We start from the raw sequence: 15,423 nt of genomic DNA on the forward strand, positions 1-15,423 counted from the left end.
AATTTTGACATTTCATTGTTATTTTCATATCTTTTGATAAAGTTCAGTAAGCAGTTGAAGAATATTATTTCTGCTATGTAGCATATACAGTATCAAATATTTATGTAATTATTAATACTTCCACAAATGAATACACCTTGACTATGTACTTACAGTGTCCAGAGCTGAATAATGCAGCCCTATGGCATGTGGATTCTTGCTCAAGAGAGAGAGCTGCAAGTCTGCTACACAACAAACCTGATGGAACGTTCCTCATAAGAATGGCCCAAAATGGAGGATATGCCCTCTCAATATCGTAAGTAATTTGTCTTTGAGAACAGCATTCCTTTCTTTACTGTTGGATGATGGTGTAGGGCAGGAGTAGCCAAACTATAGGCCACATCCAGCCCACATGTGCTTGGCATTACTGTGCTGTTTTATTATATAAGTGTGGGCCTTAAGTAAATGTAATTTAAAGCGATGTGCTTTAATGTAATTAAAGGGGAAAAGGATGATACAAACCAAAATTTACTTTTGTTCTTCAATTTTATAAACTAACTGGTGTTAATAGCCTCTTAGGAAAACAAATGAAGACACCTTTTATTGGGGCCATAGATAAATTCCTTAGATATACCGTATATACTCGTGTATAGTTCGAGTTTTTAAGACCAAATTTTTAGGCAAAAAATTGGGGGTCGTCCTATACATGCGTAATAGTTTTGTTAGGTTGAACCCGTGCATGATGAGAAGGGCGAGGAGCAACTTTTAGCTTCAGACATGAAAAATATTTACCATTTACTGCCGGTAAACAATGGAAACGTAAAATATGTACCAATTAGTAATGAAAAGTTGTGCGGTTCCTTCAGTAAATGAAGCTCGCCAACTTACAATAGGCTAATTTACCTTACAACGTGCTTTCAGTAGTCTATGTTGAAGTTCTTAGCACAGGCTAACTTATCATATCATATATACGGTATCACAGTTCTCACAGGCTAACTTATCATATCATATACGGTATCACAGTTCTCATTGATCTACAAAAAATACCGGCATTAAAAACCTTTTCGATATTTCACACTTAATATAATACCCAGTAATCTACTTCAACCTCCTATTGTTTACAATGACGCATCACGCACCACCAGTTGTATCAGCTAGACGGTACACGTGTTTTTCGAATCGTTTTCAGTTAAAAAACCGTTACATCACACGTATATTTTACCTAAACTGCGCCAGAATGAACATATTCTCGGAAATAAATAGTGGTTTTGCTGAAACGTGATGTATTTTAATGTAAAATAGGATAAAATACATGACGAAAACAAAAGATTTTACCTAACCTTCCGATGTTCAAGAGAAGTTACTCGTTTTTTTAATAGTTTTTGGTTAAAATATTGTTATATTACAATGGTATTCTAGTCATACTGAGCTTGATATAATGCATTCACGGAAATGTAATATTTTTGCTGAAATGACGTATGTATTACAGTGGAAAGTGGGATAAAATCGTGACGAAAGCAATGACTTTCGCTTTCTTTCATTCAAAAGATGTTACTGTAATCGCTTTTCGAATGGTTTTCAGTTAAAAAACTGTTGTATTACGATAATATTCTATCCTAATTGACTTGAATAAATACTACAATACCTTATTTCTGAATATTTTCATTAAAATCCATCAAAATCATTTTCCTTGTCATCGTCTGCAGCACCCAACAGCTTCTCCCAGTCCTCTCCTTGAACAGGGCTACAGGGTACGTGTTTTTCAAATCGTTTTCAGTTAAAAAACTATTACATCACACGTATATTTTACCTAAACTGCGCCTGAATGAATATATTCTCGGAAATAAATAGTAGTTTTGCTGAAACGTGATGTATTTCAATGTAAAATAGGATAAAATACTTGACGAAAACAAAAGACTTTACCTAAGCTTCTGTTCTTGAGATGTTACTCGTTTTTTAATAGTTTTCGGTTTATATTCTGTTATATTACAATGATATTCTATTCATACTGTGCTTGATATAATACATTCACGGAAATGTAATATTTTTGCTGAAATTACGTGCGTATTACAATGGAAAGTGGGATAAAATCGTGATGAAAGCAATGACTTTCGCTTTCTTTCGTTCAAAAGATGTTACCGTAATCGCTTTTCGAATGGTTTGGTTAAAAAACTGTTGTATTACAATAATATTCCCTCCTAATTGACTTGAATGGAAATATACAATATTTTTGTTGAAACTACCCATGTTTCAGTGTAAAGTGTCTTAATAATAAATGGTAAACAATTTGCCTTCAGCACTCATGTTTCATGCACGGCGAGCCTCAGTTTATAGGACGTAGAGCGTTTTTAGTGAAGGTTTTGTTGTTCCATTTCCCTCAAAAACATGGGTTGAACTATAAACGAGGAATATCGTAAATTAACGATTTCTTGGTCAAAAAATCAGGGTCGACCTATAAACGAGGGGGGGTTATAGACGAGTATATACGGTATGTACGATATAATTGTTAACAATTTATATTTCACAACTTTTAATATATTCTGCACACTTTCATATGAGGCACACAGCATTAGAAGGGGGTGACGCGCCAAATTTAAAAAGCGGAGAAAAACGCGTTTAAAGTTTTTCGAGGTTCAAACAACCATAACTGTATTGTTTTAAGCTAGAGGGTTCATTATTTTTGTTTTTTTCGTGCAGCTCAATCTCTCTCCTAGCGAACTGTGAAAACAGGAAGTTAGTACTGTGAATGGTTATTATTTTATCGCGAGTTGGATGAGAATAACTACCCATGATGTACAGTTGTTTGATCTTCAAAACAACAATAATAGCGTTTTTCTGCAAAATTTTCTTATTATTGTGGGCTAATACTGTAAAATAAGTTAATGATCACCACAAACAACACTTCTTACACACACACACACCCCCCAAATATATATATATATATATATATATATATATATATATATATATATATATATATATATATATATATATATATATATATATATATATATATATATATATATATATATATATTATATATATATATATATATATATACATACATACATATATATATATATATATATATATATATATATATATATATATATATATATATATATATATATATATATATATATATATATGTATTTATCTTTCGTCTCTATTAAATTTATAATATTGTTAATTATAATATTGTAGTGTGTGTACAAAGGTGGAGAAAGTTTGCATAATCTTTGGTAATAACAGTTCATTGTATTATAATAATAGTATTACAATCTTACTTTGTTTAGTTCCTTCATTTAATATCCCTGAAGATCATAGTAAGTTGAAGTTACGTAAATCCTGAGGAGTGTGCATAACGATGCCTCGTCACAATCAAATTACGTTTACTCTTGGCAACCTCCTGTGCCCACTAATCAACCCTCTTGTCTCATCCCCCCCCCCCTTTTTTTTCCCCGATAGGGCCTTGGGTTGGGGGTATGCTTCTAACCCCTGCAATCTGCATCACGTGGTGCTCCACCACCAACACTAGGCTCCCTAACTTCAAGTAGCTAGTCACCAACATTCTCACGCACGTCACCTGCACCATCGCCAGTAGCACTTGCATCACCATAATCACCACTAAATTCACCACCAAAATCACTATCACCATTCATGGTTGGGGTGTCCACGTGAGCACTGTCGTTGTCACTAAACACACGCTCAGGATTTAGGGCTCCTGAAGGCCTGGCCTAACTCTAGTCTTGCTCTAAAATCGCGCAGACATTGCACAGCGCTTTTCACCCGTGGAACGCGATTAAGTCAATGTTATGCCGAAAAGTTATCAAAAATAGAAAGTACAATGAATTGCCTTGTGCTATAACACGCCAAAACTAACAAGGAGGCAGCGTCTGGGCACGCGGATTGGTTGAGGAGCTGTGACGTAGCAAGGGAAATCCATTGTGATTGGCTGGCTCGGGGTATGGTCCACAGGAGGTACGCTGTCATTGGCTCGTGCTCCTCTCACCTTCATTTACTGAGCCAGCAGCCAGATACGTAGCTCCCGGCCCGAGGCGAAATGACACATTATTTTTTGAAGGACTTTCAACCATATATTTCTATTCTAGCCAACATGTAGAGGAATGGTGAAATTAGTGATATCCATAAAAAAACTCATTTTGCCCAGGGTGGTACTTCACCCTCTTCTAATGCTGAGCGCCTCGTATACTGTGCTGTAGACTGTGTTCATTTTGCTGTCTTAGCCGAGAAGCTTATTTAAAAAAATGGAATGGATGCTAGTAAGCTTCTTTGACCGGTTGCCTTCTCATCAAGGCCATTGAATCTTCACTTATTGTTCTTATCATGAATTTGTAAAATTTGGTTTGTCAGTACAGTACTACCCATATCATAGTTTCTAATTTTTGAAATTGTATTGCAACTGACAGTTCTTTCCCATTTAATCTGATGGCACAAAAGTATTGTATTCTTTGAGAAGTGCACAGCATTGCATGAAACTTTGAGACCATGCAGTTACATGGTTTATCTATTGACATAAAACATAAGCTCAAGCTTTCTGTATTTAAATTGTTTCTATGGAACTACAGTACAGTCTAACCTTTTTCAACTGGACTTCAATATTGAACACAAATTAATTTTTTTTGGGGGGAGGGGGGGGTGAGTGACTGGCTGAAGTACTCAAGACTACCCTTCTATATATCAGATTCATGTGGGTGATGTCACTGTTCACTGCCATGCAAGACAGTGGTTCATACACAAAGAAATACATCATATTCTTGGTATATATAGGTCAGTCATGTGGGTGATGTCACTGTTCACTGCCATGCAAGACAGTGGTTCATATGCATTGGAAGTCACATTCTAAGACTAATCAGTGTGGGCTGGCAAATTTGGGATAAACAGCAAGAATGTCCCCAAGCTTAGCACAAGTCACTATCTATCCAGGAAAAGGTTGAACTATTGCAGAAATTAGATAAAGGTGCATCAGTACAGAGCTTGTGTGAGAAGTATTACTTTTTCTTATTTATTTATGTCATATCTTATGTTTTTATGCTTTATGTAGGGTGTTTCGAGGGTGAATTTCCATGGTCCGGCACTGGTCAGGTCCCGAGGTTGCCGGACTAGAGAGGTACAACCTTGTTAAGTTATCATTACACTACATGCGTGTTTCGGTTTTATTTATTCTTTATCAGTACTTGCAAGCAAGTTTGTTTATGCAATGTATGTTTACACCTTATCTTGATTTTTTTCCAGATGTAACAAGGAAGTGCAACATTGTAGAATATACGAAGGAGGACAAGGTTTTGGGTTTGCAGAGCCATTTTTGATCTACCCAACACTAAGAGAGTTGGTTAGGCACTATTCTGAGAACTCCCTACTCATGCACAATGACCTGCTCAACACTCCTCTTAGATACCCAGCCCTAATGAATAGCTAGTAACAACCATAAGGTTATCAGGGAACAAGAAATTGATCAGGTTGTTGGAAAACTTCAACTTGGTGTATACAAACCCAACCACGGCTATTCTGCTGGTGATTCAGTGCTTAGCTAATGAAAGAAAAGGGCAGTGATGTGGATTTTTATGATTGCCATGAATACCAATGGAAATAACTGAGTTGTATATATAGAGTGGACCTCTTCTCAGGAAACCAGTGACTGTTGCCAGGAATGTCATGGATAGTATATGATATGCATTCTGCAAAATACATGTGATGGCTTTAATTTGCAGAACTTATTTTAAAGCATTGGACATGGTCTGTTGCACCTCTGCACATGGTGTTTCATGGCTGAAGGCCATTTTGCCCCTCTACAGCTACTACCAGACTTCTCTCAGTGACTATACAATGCAGTCAGACAGATTTAAGTTATTATATTAAGAATATATGCAATGTTAGCTGAATGAATTCTGGTAGCAGTTTTGTGGAGCCTCATTTTTTACTCTGTGGTACAAAATAGTTTCAGGACTAGCAAAGGCAAGTTGTTTCAAAGTGACATTGTCACATCCTACAGAGTTTAGTATCGAGTGATCAAAGTACGGGTAGAACCCCTTAACAACGAGGCTACCCATACATATGTTGTTTTCGTGAGGCCAAAGACAATAATCCATTGCAAATATTTTGCTGTCAATGCTTGATAAACCCCATAACCTATATTGTTTTAAAATAGTTGATATTTTAAATAATATTAACAGATAGACTACACATATTCTGTGTTAATATTTGATACTATGAAATGTGCTGTGAAGAACTGATTATTCTTTGTTTCCAAAGATTGTCAAGATCTCCTATTCAGACAAGGGATAATGTATTAGTGTTGGATATCAATATGTGTGACAGAAGTTATTGAGGTTAAGAGAAGTTACTGCATTCCAGTTATGACTGAGCAGAATATATCCAGCAAGTCCTTTTAACAGGTGACACCAAATCAGACATAAAAACTCTTGCAAGTGTGATATAAGCATTAATAAAAAGAAAAACAGACACGTAAGTGCTGTAACTAGAGACAAAGACTTGGAACAGAGGGGTATCCAAGTCAACTCTAGTCGCCAGATATCCCAAGCCACATGCTACACCATGTTTTTATTCATAAACTAAAGTTTCATCTCATTTTTGTAATTTTTAAGTATAGAATTTTTCATACATTAAAATTGTTTATATGTCATTCATTTGTGCTATGTTCAAGTGCATACTGTACTTAGATTATATATATAATATATATATATATAAAATATATATATATATATATATAAATATATATATATATATATATATATATATATATAAATATATATATATATATATATATATATATATATATAACATATATATGTAAATATATATATATATATATATAAATATATATATATATAAATATATATATATATATATAAATATATATATATATATATATATATATATATATATATATATATATATATATATATATATATATATATATATATATATATATATATATATATATATATATATATATATATATATATATATATATATATATATATATATATATATATATATATATATATATATATATATATATATATATATATATATATATATATATATATATATATATATATATATATATATATATATATATATATATTGTATGGATCGTTTCTACACCTCATTATATTTATAAACACTGTCTTCCACTAAGTAATATCTGTATTTGATAGGTCAGCCATGGGTTAGATATTGAGCTTGGATCACTTTCTACTTAATGATCTGATATGTTGCAGAACTAGTCTTCTTAAATCACAATTAAAAAATAATAATAACTGCATAGCTGAAAGGTTCCTGTCCTTGCCTGTGTGCTCTGTATTTATCATTTAACAGTTGAGAGACTGAGTGGTTCATTTGTTTTCATCATCATCTAGCCATCTTGCCTTATTATTACATGCCCATTGAACCATATATATATATATATATATATATATATATATATATATATATATATATATATATATATATATATATATATATATATATATATATATATATATATATATATATATATATATATATATATATAAATATATATAAATATATTATAGAAATGGTTCAAGACTGCTATAAGAGACTCGTCTTGAGCCCGGTGAATTAGGTTGCAGTGGGCAGGTGGTATGAGGGTTGGTGGCTGCACAATGTGATAACTGTGGTGTGTGGCTTGGGCAGTTGTGTGCCAAGGCAGGTAGTCATGACTTGGCCACACAACCACTACCCCTCCTTGTCGCTTGTCACCTTCCCTCCCATGCTACACAGGGAAAAGAAGTCAATAAAGTGCTCTTTGGTCAAAGGTGTATTTTGTTCATCCTCTTCTGCTTAATTTATATTGTTTCGTTAAAGGGGGGGTGAACATTTTTCAAATGGGAAGAAAAGAACTTAAAAACTTATTGTAGTGTGCCCATGCATTGTCCCATGTGGGGTTCAGAAACATATGCTATAGCTTATAATTTTGCTCTGATTAAAACATAGCAAATATTTCCATTTTGCTGATTATAAAAGAAGCAAAATTTTAGTTTATACAGGTACAGTAAGGACTAGTCTAATGTAGGTTTATCTAATCCAGATTTGATTACAAACAGTTCAGTAAATGACATTCTTTGTTGAATGATAAAATTTGATTTTCCCAGTTAGCTTGGCAGTCACACATTAGCCAATGTTCAATACATTACTGAGGAGAATGAGAAATAACTTCATAATTTTTCTGTAATTTTTAAATGTTTTGCTGGCTCGCCCATAAATTTTATTAAAGTCAAAAGATGCTTTATTTTGAAATGCAATGTAGAAAATTGCATAAAATTTCCAGTCTTGCAGTGTCCTAAATCGAGTGGAACAATGTATAGTAGCCTTCACATGAATGTACCACGGCCTAGGTGTGTGTGGGAGAACATTTACGAGGTGTTGCAATGCAGCGTCACACTATGGGTGCGAAACTGTGGTATACCCTGTTTGCTGGTTCCCCATAGTTTCCTAGTCACTCGGTTGTGGCTACACAACAATGCTACATAAAACGTTTTACAGGGTTCGTTTACCTCCTTTATTGTTAGTATCTTAACACAAATGGGTTAATTTTAGTTTCATGACATTCATTGAGCCCTGACTATGACACTGCCTTGCCACATTTTGTACCCAAGTCCTCTCACTCTCCCAAGTTGTGGTACATTCATGTGGAGACAACTGTGCATCAGTAAACCATAATGGGAGTACTGTATCTCAAATTCTTGAAATTGTTCTAAGACTAGTCAAGAAAATTTGGAATTGCAGTACAATGACTTACGGTATTTAATTTTTATGTTAGCTTGCGAACTTTGTTAGAAATGCGTATCCACAGAAAGTTGCTTGGTGGAATATACAATACAGGTACACGATTTCTATTGGATCTTCAAATACTGTTCAAAACTGGTGTAGCTAGGCATAAGGCAAAAAAAGTTTATGCTTAAACACTGAATTGGAAATGATGTACTTATGTTATTTTTCTACTAAAATCTATCCAAGAGAGGAAAGATTAATTCTAAGCAAAAATTATATGAGAAAGTTTATTACTAAAGATTCCATGTTTTTTCTTGCCGTCAGTTTATCTTAAAAAAAAACCCACAGCCCCAAGGGTGACATATATTTGATACAGTATTCCAATCATGGCTTAAACATATAAGAAAGGGGGTGGGGAAATAGTCTGCTGCCCAACCACTTTGGAAAGCACCGTAGGTGGTCTCCCTAGAAGGACAGTGGTTGTAAGACCATTTCTTAAATAAAATTATGGATCCATCTTGGCAAGAAGAAATCATTTCTATGGAAGTGCACACCACGATGTCTTAATAGGGATAAAAAAAAATTGGCACTAGGGGGTGCAACTCTTTTCAGCCTTGTACAAGCCTTCTCCGTAAGGATCAGTGTTCCCCCAAAAGACAATATTAGTACCGAAAAAAATAATTATTGTTACTAAGAAAAATGTATCGGCAGCAAAAGAAATTGAAAACAAATTGTTGCAGATAAGAAGGAACACTTGGCAAAACTGGAACACAATCAAGTAACGACTTGCATATTATTTACATCCCCTCCCCCTTTACGAAAAATTGTCATATGTCCAAAGGGCAAAATATCTTATTTTTCAAGGCAATACAATGTATACATTACTGCACATGAAAAAAATAATAAAATCGATCCATCCTGTGTGAAAAGTGAAGTGAAGTGTACCTAGAAGAGCGGGTGGTATCAGCCATCAGAGCCAAGGTCAAGACACGTTGAAAATTTCACCCTTCCAATCGTAATTGAAGGTTACCAATTGAGTTGTTGAGAACTATCAGTTAAACTATTATCATCTAAAGAAATCTTAATAAGGTTAAATATAATAGTTGTTAAATTGTATCAGTAACTTTAAGTTACTAAATAGAGTTAAATTGGGAAAATCTTTCTACGTTTTCAGTCAATTGACAGTGGTGTATCTCGGATACCAGACAGAATAACAGTAATTCAACTTTATGAGTGAACAATACAATTCTGAAAAGCCTTATGAGAAACAGACCACGATATCTCTCCCTCATCTCCAACTCCTCCCCGCCTCAACACATACTTCCTCACATACACACACACACACACACACTTTATCCTCTTTGCCACTTGTCTGCTTGTTAACTGCTAGGGCGATAGCCAATCGGTCACATCTCTGTTATGCACAGTTGGCAAGTACAGTATTGGGCATGTACTGGCTCCTGAATGTATCTGTACTTGTGCCAGTGTTCGTAAAGTCTGGTCTTGAATGAGCTCACATTCGGTGCCATCTCAAGAGTCGCAAATTGGACCAAGAGCTCACAATTCTCTCCAAAAAAATTGGTCATACATTCATGACAATGAATTTTAACAACCATAATGCCATTCCTTTGACCACTGCTGTAGCTGATAGATCTTTCTATAACTCTTCACAGTCTATTTGGTTCTTCATTTTGCTTAATAGCTTAGCATTGTCCACAACCATTTGAATGGAGGAGTGTATAGTTTCTAGTACTGTATATAATTTTGAAACAAGCAAACAACAACGATCCGAGTACACTGCCCTGCAGTTCCCCCACATGTGTTGTACACATGGCGATTTCAAGCCAACAAAATCTAATAGATGCCAAGGTTAATACAACAATATCCAAAAGACCCCACGGTCAAACATCACCAGATGACTGAGGCTACATCACCACCACCACTGCACGACTGAGGCTACATTACCACCACCACCACCAGATGACAGGAGGCTACATCACCACCACCACCAGATGACAGGAGGCTACATCATCATCACCACCACCAACCAGATGACTGAGGCTACATTACCATCACTAACACCAGATGACTGAGGCTACATAACCACTACCAACACCACCAGGTGACCACCATATGACTGAGACTACATCACCACCACCAGATAACTGAGGCTACATTACCACCACCACCTGATCACTGAGGCTACATCAACACCACCAGATGACTAATGATAACATCACCACCACCACCACCAGATGACTGACGTTACATTACCAACACCAGATGACTGAAGCTACATAACAACCACCAACACCAGATGACACGAGGCTACATCACCACCACCACCAGATGACACGAGACTACATCACCACTATCAGATGACCACCACCACCAGATGACAGGATGCTACATCACCACCACCACCACTATCATATGATTACCACCAACACCAGATGAGTGACGTTACATTACCAACACTAGATGACTGAGGCTACAATACCACCACCAACACCAGATGACACGAGGCAACATCACCACCACCACCAGATGACACGAGGCTACATCACCACCACTATCAGATGACCACCACCAGATGACAGGAGGCTACATCACTACCACCACTTGATGACTGAGGCTACATTACCACCACCAACACCAGATGATTGAGGCTACATTACCACCACCACACGACAGGAGGCTACATCACCACCATCACCAGATGACAGGAGGCTACATCACCACCACCATCACCAGATGACTAATGTTACATTACCACCACCGACACCAGATGACTGAGGCTACATTACCACCACCAACACCAGATGACACGAGGCTACATCACCACCACCGCCAGATGACACGAGGCTACATTACCACCATTATCAGATGATCACCACCACCACCAGATGACTGAGGCTACATTACCACCACCAGATGACACGAGGCTACATCACCACTATCAGATGACCACCACCACCACCAGATGACAGGAGGCTACATCACCACCACCACCACCACCAGATGACTGAGGCTACATAATAATAATAATAATAATAATAATAATAATAATAATAATAATAATAATTAACGGTTTATTGAAAGTAACATAAGTGATACAAATAAGATATATAATAACTAGATGGGGAAAAGCTCAAACTACAGTTCATTTCAACATAGTAACAGTGCAAGGAGTAGTGTTTACTGGGAGTGAATACACTTGTTTATTACAAGTTATTGATAATTTTTACAATGGTTGGGACTGGGCTGTTCTTATAGCGATCAGTTCGTTCACGCATGGGCTGGATGCGGTTGTGGTGTCGAACAGCAATTCTCGGGCTAGGGATCTCAGGTGGTAGTAGGAGCTGGTGTCGAGGATGGTGTAGAAGCTTCTTACCAAATTTGCAGATGAGGTCGTGGTGATGGTCAGTGAGAGTCGAAAGGGTCAGTGTGTTGAGCTTCTTGATATGTGGAGTAGGAAGGGGAGAGAATAATCTTGCATGCCCTCTTTTGCACTTTTTCTAGGTGTTTCTGGTTGTGTGTGGCATTTAGGGAGGAAGACCACGTGGGGGAGGCATAGGTGAGCTTGGGAAGTATGAATGTTGTGTAAACACTGAGAAGCTCGGGTGCAGGAACTGCGAGGGACTTGAGTCGGCGGAGGAGGTGGAGACGGAACTGGAGGATTTGACAACTTCACTGACGTGTGGTTTCCAATTTAGTTTGTTGTCTATGGTGACGCCGAGGAACTTCGTGGAATCTACAACCTGGAGTGTGTTCGGACCTAGAGTAATGGAAGGAGGTGGGACAATGTCGGAGGAGAGGTTGATGTGCATAACCATGGTCTTGGTGTGGTTGATGGTGACATGGTTGTTGGTGGCCCAGTTTTGGAGACTGTTCAATAAATCTTGAAGGGCGGTATAGTCGGGAGCAGAATTGTTGACGCTGATCCCAATGGTGGAGTCGTCGACATATTTCCAGCGAGCAGGGGTTTCTCTTAGGGCATCATTGATGAGCATAAGGAAGCAGTGGTCCCATCTTGGTGCCTTGGGGACGCCACAGGTGAGTGACTGAAAGGTGGAACAGCCCTCAGGCGTACAGCTTGGCGTCGGTCACTGAGAAGTCTGTAAGCCATGGTACAAGACTTCTCCGAAGCCCGGGTCAATAGCTTTGTTGATGATTTATTGTGGTCGACTAGGTCGAATGCTTTGGTAGAAATCAATGAAGGCGACAGCTACAGACGTTTTCGTTTCTCGAGATGGCGGTATATGTAATCGAGAAAGCTGACAAGACAGTGAGTGGTGGAGGAAGTTTTCATGTTGCCAAATTGCTGAGGGTCTACGACTCCTGCAATATCAGCATAAGCCCAGTCGAACCCAAAACTTTCACAGATTAGGCTGGGTATTGGGGTGATTGCAATAGGTCGTAGCTGATTTAAGGATTGTGGGCTGGTTGACTTGGGCACTGGTGATACATAAGAGGTCTTCCAGTCAGCTGGGCATCTGGCTTCACTGAGAGAAGCATTGATGATGGAGCATAGGGGTTTAGCAAGCTCCGGGGAGAACTCCTTGAAGAGTTTCATTGGTAAGTCAATGGGGGTGGTAGAGCGTTTTAATTTTAGTTTGTCCAGGCGTTTTGCCACCACCAGATGACTGGGGCTACATCACCACCACCAGATGACACGAGGCTACATCACCACCACTATCAGATGACCACCACCACCACCAGATGACGGAAGCTACATCACCACCACCATCAGATGACTGAGGCTACATCACCATCACCAGATGACACGAGGCTACATCACCACCACTATCAGATGACTACCACCACCACCACCAGGTGACAGGAGGCTACATCACCACCACCACTGGATGACTGAAGCTACATCACCACCATCACCAGATGACTGAGGCTACATCACCACCACCTACACCATCACCACCACCAGATAAACGAGGTACATCACCACCACCACCAGATGACTGAGGTTACATTACCAACACCAGATGACTGAGGCTACATCACCACCACCAGATGACACGAGGCTACATCACCACCACTATCAGATGACCACCACCACCAACAGATGACAGGAGGCTACATCACCACCACCACTGGATGACTGAAGCTACATCACCACCATCACCACACCACCTACACCATCACCACCACCAGATAAACGAGGTACATCACCACCACCACCAGATGTCAGAGGCTACATTACCAACACCAGATGACTGAGGCACATCACCACCACCAGATGACACGAGGCTACATCACCACCACTATCAGATGACCACCACCACCACCAGATGACAGGGGCTACATCACCACCACCACTGGATAACTGAAGCTACATCACCACCATCACCAGAGGACTGAGGCTACATTACCAACACCAGATGACTGAGGCTACATCACCACCACCAACACCAGATGACTGTGGCTACACCACTACCACCAGATGACTGAGGCTACATCACTACCACCAGATGATTGAGGCTACATTCCCACCACCACCAGATGACTGACGTTACATTACCACCACCAACACCAGATGACTGGCTACATTACCACCACCAACACCAGATGACACGAGGCTACATCACCACCACCATCATATGACACGAGGCTACATCTACCACCAGATGACTGAGGCTACATCACCACCACAGATGACAGGGGGCTACATCACCACCACCACCACCGCCACCAGATGACTGAGGCTGTATTACCACCAACAACACCAGATAACTGACGCTACATCACCAACACCACCAGATGACAGGAGGCTATATCACCACCACCAGATGACAGGAGGCTACACCACCACCACCAGATGACAGGAGGCTATATTACCACCAACAACACCAGATGGCTGAGGCTACATTACCACCACCATCACCAGGTGACTGAGGCTACACCACCACCACCAGATGACTGAGGCATCACCACCACCACCACCAGATGACTGAGGCTACGTTACCACCACCGTCACCAGGTGACTGAGGCTACACCACCACATGAATGAGGCATCTCCACCACCACCAGCAGATGACTGTGGCATCACCGAGCTGGAGTTGTGTCTACCGGGATATTTACACTAAAGCATCCATTAACATAACATAACCTTGGTTAGGTTAGGTTCATGGATGCTACAGTGTAATTATTCTGGTGAACACAACTTCAGCTCATAGACCACATACTATAGTAGCACCAGCTCTGTAGACCACATACTATAGTAGCACCAGCTCTGTAGATCACATACTACAGTAGCACCAGCTCTGTAGACCACATACTACAGTAGCACCAGCTCTGTAGTCCACATACTTCAGTAGCACCAGCTCTGTAGACCACATATTACAGTAGCACCAGCTCTGTTAGACCACATACTATACAGTAGTAGCACCAGCTCTGTAGACCACACACTACAGTAGCTCCGTTATTTGTTAAAAAATAAGTATATATATATATATATATATATATATATATATATATATATATATATATATATATATATATATATATATATATATATATATATATATATATATATATATATATATATGCAAGCAAACCACTGTGGGTGCGCGTGATCCAGGTACATGCTGATAACCACAAGGAAAGAAGAAAAGACGAAGTTCCCAAGTGCTTTCGTGTAATTCACAT

General features: G+C 38.5%; 1 protein-coding gene across 3 annotated transcripts in view; it reads left to right on the forward strand.

Annotated features, from left to right (window-relative positions):
* Window positions 1–6,230, forward strand: part of LOC121864257 (phosphatidylinositol 3-kinase regulatory subunit alpha-like) — a 168,140-nt gene extending 161,910 nt beyond the window's left edge. For all 3 annotated transcript variants that reach the window (XM_042363336.1, XM_042363335.1, XM_042363337.1), the window contains 2 exons: window positions 156–295; window positions 5,236–6,230. In XM_042363336.1, coding sequence (XP_042219270.1) covers window positions 156–295; window positions 5,236–5,419 — 324 coding nt within the window. In that variant the 3' untranslated portion in view covers window positions 5,420–6,230. The remainder of the gene's footprint in view (window positions 1–155; window positions 296–5,235) is intronic.
* Window positions 6,231–15,423: the final 9,193 nt, after the last annotated feature.

The sequence above is a fragment of the Homarus americanus genome, unplaced genomic scaffold (genome assembly GCF_018991925.1).
Source record: "Homarus americanus isolate GMGI-L3 unplaced genomic scaffold, GMGI_Hamer_2.0 scaffold26351, whole genome shotgun sequence".
NCBI lineage: Eukaryota > Metazoa > Arthropoda > Malacostraca > Decapoda > Nephropidae > Homarus > Homarus americanus.